The sequence below is a fragment of the Brassica oleracea genome, chromosome C7 (genome assembly GCF_000695525.1).
Source record: "Brassica oleracea var. oleracea cultivar TO1000 chromosome C7, BOL, whole genome shotgun sequence".
NCBI classification, from domain to species: domain Eukaryota; kingdom Viridiplantae; phylum Streptophyta; class Magnoliopsida; order Brassicales; family Brassicaceae; genus Brassica; species Brassica oleracea.
This window is the reverse complement of record NC_027754.1, coordinates 14235859-14251362: the sequence shown is the minus strand read 5'-3', so window position 1 is coordinate 14251362 and position 15504 is coordinate 14235859. Positions and strand designations below refer to the sequence as shown.

Genomic DNA, 15504 nt, shown 5'->3' with positions numbered 1-15504 from the left:
TGAGAGATATGTTGTGTTTAGTTCACAAGAATGGAAAAAGAAGAAGGGTAAATCGATTTTGGGAGCATTAAGAGCTTCAAATTGGTTGTTCATGGTGGTTGTGGTATTGATGACAATGACAATCTTGTAATTACTTGAAGATGATGAGGGTGAGAGAGTAAAGATGTCATTTTCGAAAAAAAAAGAAAAAAAAATTGATGGCATTTTCGTAAATTATATGAACTTGTGGGGTGAATAGGGCAAAACCAATTTTCAAAAAAAAAAGAGGTTAGTTTTGTGTTTGACTTTAAGTTGTAGGTCAATTTTGCAAAAAGCCCAACAAAAAAAACGAATGTTTATCCATATGCAAAACCCAACTATTTTATTATATTTGGCACAAAGTTAATGTTGATTAACTAATAAATAAGCATCTCCACTATTATTATTATGATAATATAATTAATAATGTTATGTATTGTTAAGATAATATAATTAATGAAATTGTTAAAGTAAGTGAAATATGAAAGGAAAATTAATGTAATTATATTATTGAAATTACTAAAAATAACTATACTTCTTTTTTTTATATAGACATCCATGCTTCCAAACAATTCTCATTTATACTGCTATCCATGTTTCTAAAGAGTAACAAAATGTACTTCAGTTTAATAATATAGATAAGGGTTGATAGAAACAAACTAACTCATTGTAGTTTTTGTTGCTGATCAAGTTTAGGTAGTATGATGAAGAAGGATTTTTAGGTAGCATGGTTTGAACGTTAATTTTATACTATATGTTTTCTCGACCATGTGCATAAATATAAACATTAAAATTTTAAATTATATTTTGTTATTTTCTTACAATATTTAATTTTAATTTTAATAATATGTAAATTTTAAGATATATATATTATTTAAATTTAAATTTAATAATATATATATATATATATATATATAATTATAATCATGGAAAGATTTTGAATCTATTTCTTTGGGTTAAAATATATTAAATCAAATTTTATAAAATTAAGAATTTTTTTTGTTAGGTATATAACTATCAAAACATAAAACAAATAATATTCTAAAATTTGTAAATATTAAAAAGAAACTAATGGTATTGAAATTAAGAAAATATGTTTTTTTAAAAAAGTGCATAAACTTTGGAAGAATTGTTTTAGTAATAAAAATTATATAATTATAAAATATAATTAAATAATATTTCAAAATTTTTAATATATTATTATATTTCTATATATCTATTATTATATTATTTGTTGTTATATTAATGATGATCTATGATTTATTACTAAATTCAAGAAAACTTACCAAAAATATAAATCAACATTAAATGTAAAATGTCTATGTCACAATTAGCTTCAAACCATGTCACCATTGTTAGTATGTCATGTCATCACAAAATCATTATGGTGATGACACATGAAAAATTAAGGATATTCATATAGTATATGATCTTTGCCTAAAAAGCATTTTTCATATGGTGAAGTATATATTTAACATTAGCATAAATTAAACATAAACTATTTTTTCTTATAAACTGATTTTTTTTTCATTTTAACATGATTTATTTAACCAATTGTAGTTTTTATAAGTAATTTTTATCTTATTTTGATGAGTTTAAATTAACACCAATTTTATTTATTTAAATCAGTTCGGAGACTTGGGTTAAATGAATCTTTTTAGATAATTTTATTAATATTGGCAAAAAATATTTTGAACTTTTAAGATCTCATATATATATACTATATGGTAAAATGTATTACAAAATTTGTTGACCAACCAATTTTTGAAAAAAATGGCACAATTGTATCTAAACTCATAAGTCATTAGTAGAACAAATTATCTCTTTTGTGTTAGTAGTTTTGTTTTGTAATATTTTTTTTTATTTTGTCATTCAATAGTTTTCTTTAGTTTCCTGGGACTAATATAACCTGCAGAAACAGAAATTAGAAATAATTATATTATCAATATTTTTGTTCGATTTAACATGAAATTAAAACTATAGAAATGCTCACAAACTTTCTATATAAACTTTTTATAAAAAAAAATTATTTCTTCCTTCCCCGAACTTCCACAGATGCCATTTCATATAAAGTTCTGTCTGGGAAAATAAAAAATATAAAATTTATTGGTAAATTTATTGTGTAAACACTAATAATACATATAACAAAAGGAGTAAAAACATTAGTACTTAGATGGAGGAGGGGGTCCTCCTGGACCATGAGGAGGGTTGGGGCCACCACATTTAATTTTACAACGTTCATAACAATTACCGTCGTTAGGCTTACAAGGTTTAGAACATTTGCGAAAACATTTAATCCAAGCATTTTGCTTCTTTGCTTCTACTGTGACCGTAGCAGCAATCACCACCATCATTATCAACACTAAGGCACTCCATTTTGCCATTCAAGATCTTAACAAACTTTGTTCTACCCTTTTCTCTCTTATTTTTATCTTATAATTATGATTGTTATATAAATTCCAATAAATCAAACTCTATTTATAATACTTTTGTTTGCATCTTTTTAAATTTGAGTAGATTTTCTTACTAAAGCTTGTTTTTGGTTTTAATTTTTTTTTCATTTCTTTCTATAATTAAAATTTGATATTTTTTTATAGCATTAAAATTTATTGATATAAGTTAATAGATGTGTTTACATATATATATAACTTTTAATGTAATTATATATATAAGTAGTTGTGTGTGATATAATTTTTTGTTTGCATATAATTGAATTCAATTTCTTTTTCAACATTTTTCAAACTGACTTTTTGTAATTTGATATTTTGTCTTCAATAATAAATAACAATCAATTTTAGATGGAAATATTTATGTTAATTAAATAAATAATATTAAATTTTAGATATAATTTTATCCAATTTGTTTTCAAATTTTTTTTAAAATTGAAAATTTTTAATTCTAATTTTATCTTTGGTGATAAATAATAATAAATTTTAGATGAAAATATCTCTGTTAATTAAGTAAAGGTTTTTAATTATAAATTTTCCTCTTTTATTTTTTGTTCCGAAAAAGATATCTACTAGCCTTAACTTTTAAGTAGATTTCATTTGAACTCTACTCGAATATGATTTTAATTTTTTATCTTGTACTTTTTTATAATTTTATCCTATTTTGCAAGTATTATCTTCCAAAGTTTCAAATCATCTTTCCAAAAAGGTAAGATTTACATCTATTCATTCTAAATCTGTATTTTGTGTTTATATTGAACTAAATTAATAGATTTAAACTCAATGCTTTTGATTTGCTATTATTTTATGTTAAAAATAATTTATTTTTCAGAACTTACTATTTTCAAATTTTGAAAATGTAAAATTTTAGATCTTAAAATTTTTAGTTAGTGTACACTTCTAATAAAGTCTACTTATAAATTAAGGCTAGTAGACTTCAACTAAAGTCTACTAAACCATAAACTTTAGGTAGTCTTGAACTAAAGTCTAATAAACCATAAATTTAAGTATACTTCATAAGACGTATACTTAAAATATGATTTAAAACTTCTATCTTATGTTTTCTCATAATTTTATCTTATTTTGTAGGTACTCTTTTCCAAGATTTCATTTAAGGCATCAAAATTATGAATAGTCACACACACTCTATAAGTTTTTAATAGAATGCTTTGTAATAATTTATCATTTTAAAATTTTCATTTGTAAATAATTATTTAACGCATAATCTATGAACATTGTATTCATTTTTAGCTGTGTTTCACTTGTATGATATTATTAGTTTTTGTTAGCTATCCAGTTTTCACAAGATACTCTAATCAACCAAACAATTAAAACCACCATGAGGTAATACAATAACTAACACACATGTGAGAAGAAGAAAATCTATACAATATTTTCATTAAATTTCAAGAGTAAAACTAATCACAAAAACTTTGCAATATGTCTTGAATATATACTTCAAACAATAAAAATGTCGAAGCATACTTCTATGTAAGTCTACACTTGTTAGTCAACAACTTAATCATACAAGAAATTTCTTAGTTCCATTGTTATAACACATTAACTTTTGAAATTCATCCAAGACCATTAAGATTTGTTAACACACTCTGTAAAACATTTAAATCATGGAAATATGATGAATAATACATAAATGAGCTTTTAATAGAACTTTTGACATAGACTTCAACTGCAGTCTACATTTGTAAACTTACAAATACGTCTACACTTATTATCTAACAACATATATAGTCAAACAAAAAAATTGATAGTTTCATAATTATAAAATATTATCTTTTGAAAATCATTCAAGACCATTAGGATTAATTAACACATACTATCATACAATAAAATCTTGAAAAAACTTAATGATATAATACATAAATTAACATTTAATAATTTTTTTCTGTGTAGACTCCATATTCAGTCAACAAAATAGTAGATTTTCTTTTTAGTTTAGGTATGTACAGTGTCATATATGTCTACTATTTGGGTTAGTTTTTGCAATTCCAAAATTCACCGGTTATTTTCTGTATTTAAAAAAATTGTGATTTTATATGTGTAGTCTTCCTTTACAGTCTACAGTTTAAAAATACTAGTTTTTGCAACTGACCCGACTTCACCAAGGATTTGACTTTCAAAAGCAGACTTCATATGTAGTTTACGTTTCTAAATTATTGTTAAAGATTTTAGTTTTCCAATTGACCAAATTTGAATTTTACGAGTATAGTGAAATGATGTCTGCGAATGTGTAGACTTTATTTGAAGTCTTCTTTAAAATCTGACGAGTTAGTTTTGTGTTTGAGCAAAATAAAATAATATACTTCATTTGCAGTTTGCATTTTTTTCTAAGATTAGTAGACTGCATATGAAGTGTACACTTTAATTTATTTTTGATCAACTTTTTGACATTTTAGTCAAACACAAAACTAACATATTCAACAAAGTCAAAGTTTTGGTCAAATGCAAAACTTACATTTTGTAAACTTCCCAGGAAATCTACATTATGTAGACCGATGAAGTCTACTATGAAAAATCAAAAGTTTGGTCAAATGTCAAACTAACCTCTTTTGCGTAGACTTCTTCGTAAGTTTACTAATTTTTTTTCAAAGGCAAAAACGTTGACTTCTAAGGAAGTCTGTGTTGCAAAAAATAAAAATTTGGTCAATTGCAAACTAATATGTGTGTTGACAAGTTGACTGCATCGTAAGTCTCACATATGCATAGACATACAAAACATTTTACTATTGAGACACATATCTGAAAAATTACGAAAACCATGTAAATAGTTATCTTTTCCGATGTAAAATTGTTTTAAGCCTTTTCCACCGTCCATACTCCAAATATGAGCAAAAAGAAATATTTTTGACGATGCTTACTGAAGAAGCTTGAAAATATGGAGTTTGAGTTTATGAAAATGAAAGTAATGAGAACTTTTAGATAAAAATAAAAAGGAATGAAATGAAATGGAGATTTGTTGGTGTAGAAAGAGGGAAAAGTAGATATAAATCAAATTTTTGAGCTTTTGAGCTAAAAATGGGTAGTTCATGGTGATTGAAAAATTTGATGATAACAACATTGTTGTAAATAAGAAGAAATGTTTAGGATGCATTTTTTTTTTGATATTTTCGAAATAAATAAGAAATTAAATGATAATGACAATTTTGTAAATATTTCAAAAATTTAAGGAGGGTATGGGAAATTCACGGGTGAATAGTATTGACAAAAAAGTTGTTTTAGATTTTGAAAATCATGTTGATTTTAAAACTATATTCTATTTTTAAAACAATTTTTTGTCAACAATAGAAAGGAAAACTAATATGATTTACATAGCCAAATCAATCTCTATAATATTATTTGAGAAATCAGTTTCCTACGTGTCGTTCTCAAGTTAACTCTGTTGATGGTTGATTACACTGATACCCTTTAATGAATTAAAAATATTACATTCAAAATCTATTTTTTTATTTAGTTTCCTTTTTAACATTTTCCGAAAAACATATACATATAATAAAAAGGAATTTTTTATAAAGTTTAAAAAACGAATTGAAAAAATATATGTATATATAATATGATTTCATAAAAAATGGAAAGTTTACAAAATATTAATATTACATTAAAAAAATATTTTTAAATAACATAAAATATAATTTTGAAGTAATAAAATACTTTCTTTATATCTACGCTTTCTTAGATGGAAATTATAAATTTGTATATAATGTTATTAGAAAAATAAATATTATATCTTTTAAAACATAATTTTAAACAATACAAAAAAATTCAAATTAATAGAAATATTTTTATATATCTATCTATTTTCTTAGATGATTACATAAAATAATTAAGTAACATACACTGATATATGTTTAATTGACTAAAAATAGTTTATAATTAGTATTATTGAAATGTTGAATTTATTTTTCATATATTTAGTTGACTATAATATATTAAATTACAGCAAAAAAAATATTGATAAATTTTTTTACTTATATAATATTATTTTTAAATACAATCACAATTTTGTTTACTGTTTATTTTCAAGAGTTATTAGGAAAAAACTAAAAATAAAATTTAAAATAACCATCACTTAATCAAATAGTTACAAAATAGTTCAATGAGGTAGATATATTATATTTTATCATTATTAAAGTTATTTGCTTTCTTAATATTAAATTTGATTTTAAATTTTATGTTTTTGTATTTGTGGAACTTGATAGAACCATAATCAAAATACCAAAGCAAATCTGAATTCCAATTTTTAAGATTATTTAAATAAATTTCAGTTTTCATTCAATAAATCAAAGGCATAAAAGTATTTAGAATTTATAAAATATTTTAATTATTGTAAATATTGATATGTGTTCATGAATTTCCAAAAATGTATCAGCTACTTATACAATATAACTTCCTATTGATGATTGCTTTATTTTTCTAATATTTGTTTAAAAACATCAACATATAATTTGATAAATATTATGAAAATACATGGACATTTCAATGATAAACAAAATCAATTTGATTTGACTTGATTATAATAAAAATAATTATACTTCATTTTGAATTTGAAAGAATATATGTAACTCAATATACTCTACATATACTCACAACATGAATGACTCGACTAATCCAACTTAAATCTAAAATCATAGATTTAAATATGATAAGAATATATAATTTATAAGAATAGTAATTTATTTTATAAATATAAATCATAGGACAATTCACATCTTAAAAATGAAAATAAAATATAAACCAACTATTTTAATTTAGTTTTTTTAGTAAAATTTGTACATATATGCATGAGACTTCTGAATATTATCGTTATAAGCACAATATATCTTAAGTTATACATAATTTTCATAAAATATATTTACATTTCTAAGACAAAAACTACCTATATGCAAATAAGAAATTAATCAAAATTTTAATATAGTTAGAATAAAAATATTACAGTTGAATTCAGAGATGCAATCCAATTTATCCAAATGATAACTAAATCGACTGTAAAAACAACAAAATCGATTGGATATAACATATATAAAATCATATTTATAATTAAAATAATATACTATTATTATTACAAATGATGCATACAAATTATAAATTAATTTTTTTTTGGGTCAAAAATTATAAATTAATTTAAAATTAAAAGTAAATAGTATGAGTACGGGAAAATCACCTAGTGGTACATTATTTACGAAAACAAAATAAATCGTTTGCATCTGAATATTTTGTTATTTTTATATTTATATATTATCATCCTAAGTTAAATAAAAGAAAGTTTAGGATATTAAAAAAGAAATATTTTCACTCTAGGACACATTCCTCATCTTTATTTACACTCCAAGACACATTGTTATACTGACACACTTTTCTCAACTAATTCTCTTCTTTTTCGTTAGAACTCAATCATAAGGCAACTAACTAGATTTTCCTTTGGCGGGATTAGCCCACAACCATTGATCTTCTTAAAGCTCCAACGGCTGAGACTTTACTTGGCAGATCTGGAAAACACAGATATCTGCTATTTAATAACAACCATTCGATTAATATCCCTCTCTCTTATTTTCAACGGTCGAGATTTAGTTCTACCTATAACATTATTCTCTTAATTCTCTCCCCCAATGACGTCGAATTTTTCTGTGTTCATCAAAGAAAAAAATCTAAACTTTGCTAACTAATCCAAGAATTTTAATCCTGATTATTAGATTTTAAGTGGTGGTTTGTGAGATAACTTTGTTTAACAATTTGTTTTACTGTAATTCCAACATCTTAATTTTGGTTGAATAACAACTCTGTTTTTTTTTTGTTTTAGGTATCTTTTATGGTGGAGCATTGTATAATTATCGCCGGCGAATAGAAGTCGTCCGGCGACGGCAGCGGGAATGTGTTGCAGGAGTTATTTGTCAACCCCGAAGCTCCTCCCCTCCTCCCCTCCACCTAGCTGAGCTATTGACCGCATAACACCAAGGAACTTACAACCAGACTCTTCACCGTACTTTTTTGATTCCTAAATTTAGCCGAACACCACATGATTTTTTTCAACCTCTCACCTTACTACTATCTTCATACTCCGATCGTGTACACTTTGTAAACGAATCTCAGACTGTCCATGTGTACAATAATTCTTTACGCATGTACACATTACCGTGACATACATAGCACACACAACTACACTTGAATCATGTTTCACCTGATAATTTGTAGACATTCAAGAATTAAAATCAGTAGTCACGGATTTACACTTTGCCATTTGAATTTCCAATACGAGTAGCATGTATATTTTTGCTGCCGAGTTGTCCATGTGTACAACCTCGATTCTTTGTACGTGTGTACACGTTAGCATGTCAAACATAGCACACACAGATTTGAATCCACCTAACAAATCGTATAAATTTAAGAACCCATACAAGTCAAGCATAGCCCACACGAATTTTAATCCATTGTACACTGCCACAGATTTGAATTCCCAAAATCAGTAGCCAGTACATTTTACTCGAATGCTACTCGCTGTCCATGGGGACAACTATGCGCTATTGTATACATGTACACAAAACAACAATGTACACATGTTTTAGCCAAATAAACATCATCTTTACACAATTCGATTATCATATTGCAACAAGTTTAGTAAAACACCAAACATGTTTTAGCAGCAACATCAAACATGCTTACATTAGGATTACACATACAACACAACTACCATGATATTTTAGCCGAATAAAACCATCATTCTTACAGCCATGATACGTCCATATCATACAATCAAACCGCAAAATAAAATCTTACACCATCCGATTAGCATAATATAATAACCTTCAGAATGCAAACACAACACCTAACATGCATACATTAGTCCTCTAACTTCTCACTTCGTCTCATCCTCCACATAAACTGGTACAATCCAATCCTTGTACTAATCCATAGCAAACTGCTTCCTCATTATGTCCACCTAATCATCAGTCATACCATCCATGGATGTGGGTTTCCTAGAGCATTTAGCTCATAAACTTTATCGCAACTGGCTCACAATCACCACAACGCCTATTACACAAGGTACAGAGTAAAATCAGAGCTGGTTCACCAGGTTCAGAGTACAAATGTACAACTCGAAGCAATGTCCATATGTACACGTGCGAATCAGTGTCACAGAAGTGTACACATGTACACACACATAAAAATGTACACACGTACATAGAAAACATCATCATTAGAAAATCTGAAATCGGAACCCTAATTCCAAAATTAAGAAAGCTTCCTTCATTCACCCCTTCCTCTTATGCCTACGCCACCTCTGTAAAAACTGATACCAACAAAAAAACAAAACTTAGAAAACTCTGAAATCGGAACCCTAATCGCAAAATCGAAATCCTGAATCCCAAATCTCAAAATCGAAATCCCAAACCCTAATCCCAAAAACGAAATCCCAGAATTGAAACACTAACCCAAAAACTTGGGAATCTTTAACCTCACATGAGGATTGAGATGGAAGCAACCGTAAATACCCAAACCAATCGAGATGTAAACAATAAATGGATTTAACCTTTTGCTTTTCCCTTGAAATCTCTCCTCTTTTGTGACAACATCTTCTTCTCCATCAGTCTCCACCGTTAAAACGTCCTCCGTTGGAAATTTCTTTTGTCACTTTTTCTCTGGGTTTTACTATTATTGAAGAAAAAAAATTAATTCAACGAGAGTTTCCCCGGGCCCGTGTGAAAAACAAAATTCAATTTCACCTATGTTTCACGTCCAACAGTCTAAACCTTAATTTTTAAAAAAAATTCAAATACGTAACTAGCCCAACTAAAAAGAATCGTCCAATTATCTCATTATCCCTCTTGGTTTTGCTTTTTGGAGGGTAAACAAGTCTTCAACTACTGAAAAGTATCTCAGTAGCATAATGTGTTTTCAACTGTAATAAAAAGACACAATTGTCTATTTATGTTAATATCTCATTAAAAAATGTTCATCCTATTTGGCAAGAAAGAACAACAAGAATTATGAATTATCAAAAGGAACCAAGTGTTTGTCAGTGGACCACAATAAATAAGAGAATTGGAGTAGGAGTCCCACTGACAAAAAATATAGATATGATGTATTTTTTTTTGTTTGTTTGTTCAAATAGATAAGATGTAATTAAATACTTGACGTTACAGTTCAGAGTTAAATTCTATCAATCTCTAAACCAACTGGTTTAACAGCAAGAACTAGCAACTTGGGAGTTGTAAAGCAGAGATCACCACATCTACAAAAAATCTCCCACACCGACATGTCGAGATCCTTAGCTTTCGTTTACTTATCCATACTTTTCCTTCAGACCCATCTCTCGATCTCCGTCGAGGTTCCGGTTTCGTCGGTGAACGAAGAAATAGACGCAATGCTTGACCGGAAAGGCGTAGTCGGGGAAGAAGGAGAAGAGATGATGCCGTCGGATATAAGCCGGAGAGTGATGATGATGCGGAAACAGTACATAAGTTACGCAACGCTAAGGAGAGACATGGTTCCTTGTCAGAGGCCAGGCGCTTCCTACTACGCTTGTCGCTCCGGACAGGCCAATTCTTACAGCAGAGGATGCAACATCATTACTAGGTGTGCTCGAGACACTAGCGACATCAAGACCTGAAACATTTTTATCCGGTTTTCTTTTAAATGCGGATCTTGATAATGCGATTAAAATGCTCTCTCTCCAAGGATGAGGCAAGTAAAATCTTTAATTCATTTTGTAATGTTGTTGTTTACATTAGAATAAGGCTTACGTAGTTTATATGTAATCAATATTGATATAATTGATATCTGTATTGTTGGGAGTGTTGAGTGGATTGATATATGGAAGATTGTGGACTTTTGTAGGAAAGAGTTGAAGTACTTAAGCTTGTTTAGGGGGTACTTTTGTACTAAATTAGAAGTTTCTGGCAGATTTTGTGAATAATTGAAATGGTTATTTATGGGAAAATTTAGATTTCTAGATTGCATTTAGACTTCTGTTGACTGGGGGAGAACTAGCAATAAGCTGCAAAATAACTTTTTATTTCTCAAGTTAGAAAGCTTGGTCTTGTTGTTCTTGTAAGTTCAAGAACCTGACTCTTGGGTTCTCCGTTGAAATCAGTGAGTTTCGGCTGAGGCATGGCTTTAGCTTTGTGTGGCTCAGAGAAGGAATTGGTTCATTAATGAGCTTTTTCTTGACGAAAAGCAACAATATACAGAGTCCATTTTTAAGCCATGCGTCTTCTGGATCAAGTTCTCTGCCTTAATCCTCTGCTTTGTTGCGGGAAATGACTTGTCATAGTAGACAAAGACATCCTAATTCAGAAAAGATGAGTCGCTGTATGTATCGTGTAAAGTTAGAGGAAGAAGGAAAAGCTCAAAAAGTTGAATGTTTGGATTGACCATCTCAGTATACAAATTCAAAGCAGACAAAAGATCTCTAATAACATGAAGCCGAAGATAGCTTTACGTACGTTGTTTCCTCACTTGTTCGAAAAGTAAAACCAGTAAAAAAAGAACATCAATTAGATAAAGCCTAACAAGAGTGTAAAAACATAAACTAATTCATCTTGAGATGATATAAAATGAAAAACAAAACAAAGAAACAGCCTCTCAAAGCCAATAACAACAACCCCTTATTCATACCAATATTTGGTCAACCTCATAAGAAGACCAATATCTCATGTTTTTCCCAACCAAAGCTTGGTCCTTTTTTCTTCTCAGTACCTGTAGTGAACAGGCTTGTAAGGACCTTCAACGGGTATGCTGACGTAGTCAGACTGGTCCTTGGTGAGCTTGGTGAGTCTAGCACCGAGCTTGCCCAAGTGAAGTGCAGCTACCTTCTCATCTAAATGCTTAGGCAGAACATACACCTTCTTCTCATACTTCCCACTCGACTTCTCGTTCCAGAGCTCAAGCTGTGCAATCACCTGGTTGGTGAACGAGCACGACATCACGAAACTTGGGTGTCCAGTAGCACAACCCAAGTTCATCAGACGACCCTCTGCTAGCACAATGATGCCTGTCTTGGTGTCGGGAAACACCCACCTATCAGTCTGCGGCTTGATGGTGATACGTTTCACACCAGGGAAAGTCTCGAGCCCGAGCATGTCGATTTCGTTGTCAAAGTGACCAATGTTGCAGATAATGGCGTTGTTCTTCATCTTCCTCATGTGGTCGACCATGATGATGTCTTTGTTTCCAGTGGTGGTGCAAAAGATGTCAGCTTCTGATACAACGTCCTCGAGGGTTAGAACTTGAAGGCCTTCCATGAGAGCCTGAAGGGCACAGATTGGATCGATCTCAGTGACGATGACACGGGCACCAGCGGTTTTCATGGCCGCAGCACAACCCTTTCCGACGTCACCATAACCGCAGATAACAGCGACCTTTCCGGCGATCATGACATCAGTGGCTCTCATGAGACCGTCGGGGAGAGAGTGGCGACATCCATACAAGTTGTCAAACTGCAAGCAAGTAGATCCTCAGTTATATATATAACACATGGAGAAATACAGTAAATGCAACCCAAATGGATCAAAACATATGAAACACATTGAAAAAATCATCCGCATTTTCGGTAAATGAAACATGTCATTTACACGAAAATTTATCTAGCAAAGCGGATGAATGTGGATAAGCTCTAAATTAGGCATGAACATTCAGTTTTTTTAGTTTAGTTTCTTGATTAATATCCTTTTATTATATTTTGGTTTTTCATTTTTTTGGGTATGAAAATACAGAGATTATTTCAGTATTTATAAAACCTTGTTAATATTGATGCACTTTGAAGCGTGTTTCATGCAATTTGAATTCAGTTTAGTTCTGATTCAGTTCAGGTTCTTCTGCTAATATTGGATAATTCAAATAAAAATATCAAACAATTCCGGTTGTTCGGAAAAAAGAAATAATTATGTTTTTGGATTAAATTATCCGAGAACTAATTTCATATAATTCAAATAACAAATTCTAGATAATTGAATTTCTTATTATATTAGATATTTAGGAACATAACTTTTTGGTTTATAAATTATATTAAGTACATAATTATTTTAAAATTAAATATAAATGATATTCTCAGTATATAAATTATATTTTTGGTAGTCACGTACCATTCCATTATTCCATTATCGGTTTAGTTCCAGTTCTGTTTAAATTTTTAGGATATAGAATAACAAGAAAATTATTTGTAAGGTGTAGTCATGTTCTGATTTTTAGGTTCAGTTTTTTGGATATTTGGCCAGAAGAAAGCGATACCTTGCTCTTAGTGACGGAATCATTGACGTTAATGGCAGGGAACAAAAGAGCTCCAGTCTCCTGCATCTGGTAAAGCCTCTTAACACCAGTGGTCGTTTCCTCAGAAACACCAACCAATCTCTCCTTCATCTTATGGTACTTCTTGGGATCAACTTGAAGACCATCTTTAATAATCGACAACACAATCTGAAACTCAGGATTATCAGTAGATGTCGGATCAGGGACCTGACCGGTCTTGGCAAAGATCTCTTCAGCCTTAACACCTTCATGGATCAAGAGCGTCGCGTCACCACCATCGTCAACAATCAGGTCAGGACCACCTCCCGGACCCCAATCAAGAGCTCTCTCCGTGCACCACCAGTACTCCTGGAGAGTCTCTCCTTTCCACGCGAACACGGCGGCGGAGTCACGGGCGATGGCTGCGGCGGCGTGGTCCTGGGTGGAGAAGATGTTGCAGGAGCACCACCTGACCTCTGCGCCGAGAGCGGTTAGCGTTTCGATGAGAACGGCGGTTTGGATCGTCATGTGGAGAGAACCGGTGATCCTAGCGCCTTTGAAGGGCTGAGAAGGTCCGAACTCGGTGCGGCAAGAGACGAGTCCAGGCATCTCGACCTCGGCGAGCTCGATCTCGAGACGGCCGAAGTCGGCCTGAGACATGTCCTTGACCTTGTACTCACGCCCACTCGACGTCTTCTCTACAAGCAACGCCATTTTTTGAAAAGTTTCTTCTCGGATGTGTGAGATATGTGAGAAGGGAGCAGAGTGTGCGAGGAGAAACGAAAGGTGGCGAGTGATGTTAAATAGATGGAAGCGGGAGATGAGATGGACGGTTAAGATTGGTTGTGGAGAGAGTTTGGTGGATCTGGTGAAAGAATTTGACTTTGCATCTTTTTTTTTAGATTTTCCGAAAAGGGTGGCAATTCTGTTTTCGATTTCACTTGAGAAAATAAATTGGTAGCATAATCACTTTGAAAACAACAATAAATGTCTTTTTTTGTCACAACGAATATTATTAAGTAGCAGAAACACTATGTTAGAAATCATATATGCTCTAGTTAATGTACATATACTATAATTTATTAATATATAAAAATAATTATATACTATAATATATAATGAATAATAGATTTACTCTTACATACTATATTTATATTATATATGTAATTTTCTTAAATTATAATTTAAATTTTATATTCTACTAAATTATATTTAATTTAATATATAATAAATAATAGATTTACTCTTATATACTATATTTATATTATATATATATATATATATATAATTTTCTAAAATTATAATTCAAATTTTATATTCTACTAAATTATATTTAATTTAAAATAATAATGCAGTGGTAAATCTTAGTTTTAAGAAGAATGACTTTACTTTTTAATTGTATATTTTGATATCATCAAAAACTATAGAAATAAAAATTTATTTTTATAACTTTTAGATGTTTTGAAAATTAATGATCTTCAAAAACCTTTATATAAAATTAAATCATATAAAAGTAAAAAAGAATGGACATTTGATCATCATTTACAATTTCTAAATGTTTTATCTTATATATTAAAACAGAAGGAGAAATTTTATGTTTACCATTTTCATGATAGCACTTTTCATTTTTACCATCACTAAATGGACATTCTCAAAAACACCTTATTCATTAAGTGGCAAAAGATTTGTATGTCTTTGTTTTTATGTATATAATAAATAAATATTTAAATAAATAAAAAATCTAAAAAAATAATTTTAAACCCTAAACCATCAAACCCTATTTCGAAATTCAAACCCTAAACCC

General features: G+C 29.6%; 3 protein-coding genes across 3 annotated transcripts; 1 reads left to right on the top strand and 2 right to left on the bottom strand.

Annotated features, from left to right (window-relative positions):
- Nucleotides 1-2034: 2034 nt before the first annotated feature.
- LOC106305570 lies at nucleotides 2035-2452 on the bottom strand. The gene is made up of 2 exons (XM_013741932.1): nucleotides 2188-2452; nucleotides 2035-2097 (listed from the first exon to the last, which is right to left on the bottom strand). The coding sequence occupies exons 1-2, from the start codon at nucleotides 2400-2402 to the stop codon at nucleotides 2082-2084; spliced, it is 231 nt and encodes a 76-aa protein (XP_013597386.1). The 5' UTR covers nucleotides 2403-2452; the 3' UTR covers nucleotides 2035-2081.
- Nucleotides 2453-10624: 8172 nt separating this feature from the next.
- Nucleotides 10625-11421, top strand: LOC106306505 (protein RALF-like 24). The gene has a single exon (XM_013743145.1). It carries the CDS (start codon nucleotides 10732-10734, stop codon nucleotides 11083-11085), a length of 354 nt encoding a protein of 117 aa, XP_013598599.1. The 5' UTR covers nucleotides 10625-10731; the 3' UTR covers nucleotides 11086-11421.
- A 439-nt stretch (nucleotides 11422-11860) lies between these two features.
- On the bottom strand, nucleotides 11861-14489 carry LOC106306503 (adenosylhomocysteinase 2-like). Its single transcript, XM_013743143.1, has 2 exons — nucleotides 13704-14489; nucleotides 11861-12913 (listed from the first exon to the last, which is right to left on the bottom strand). The coding sequence occupies exons 1-2, from the start codon at nucleotides 14412-14414 to the stop codon at nucleotides 12167-12169; spliced, it is 1458 nt and encodes a 485-aa protein (XP_013598597.1). The 5' UTR covers nucleotides 14415-14489; the 3' UTR covers nucleotides 11861-12166.
- Nucleotides 14490-15504: the final 1015 nt, after the last annotated feature.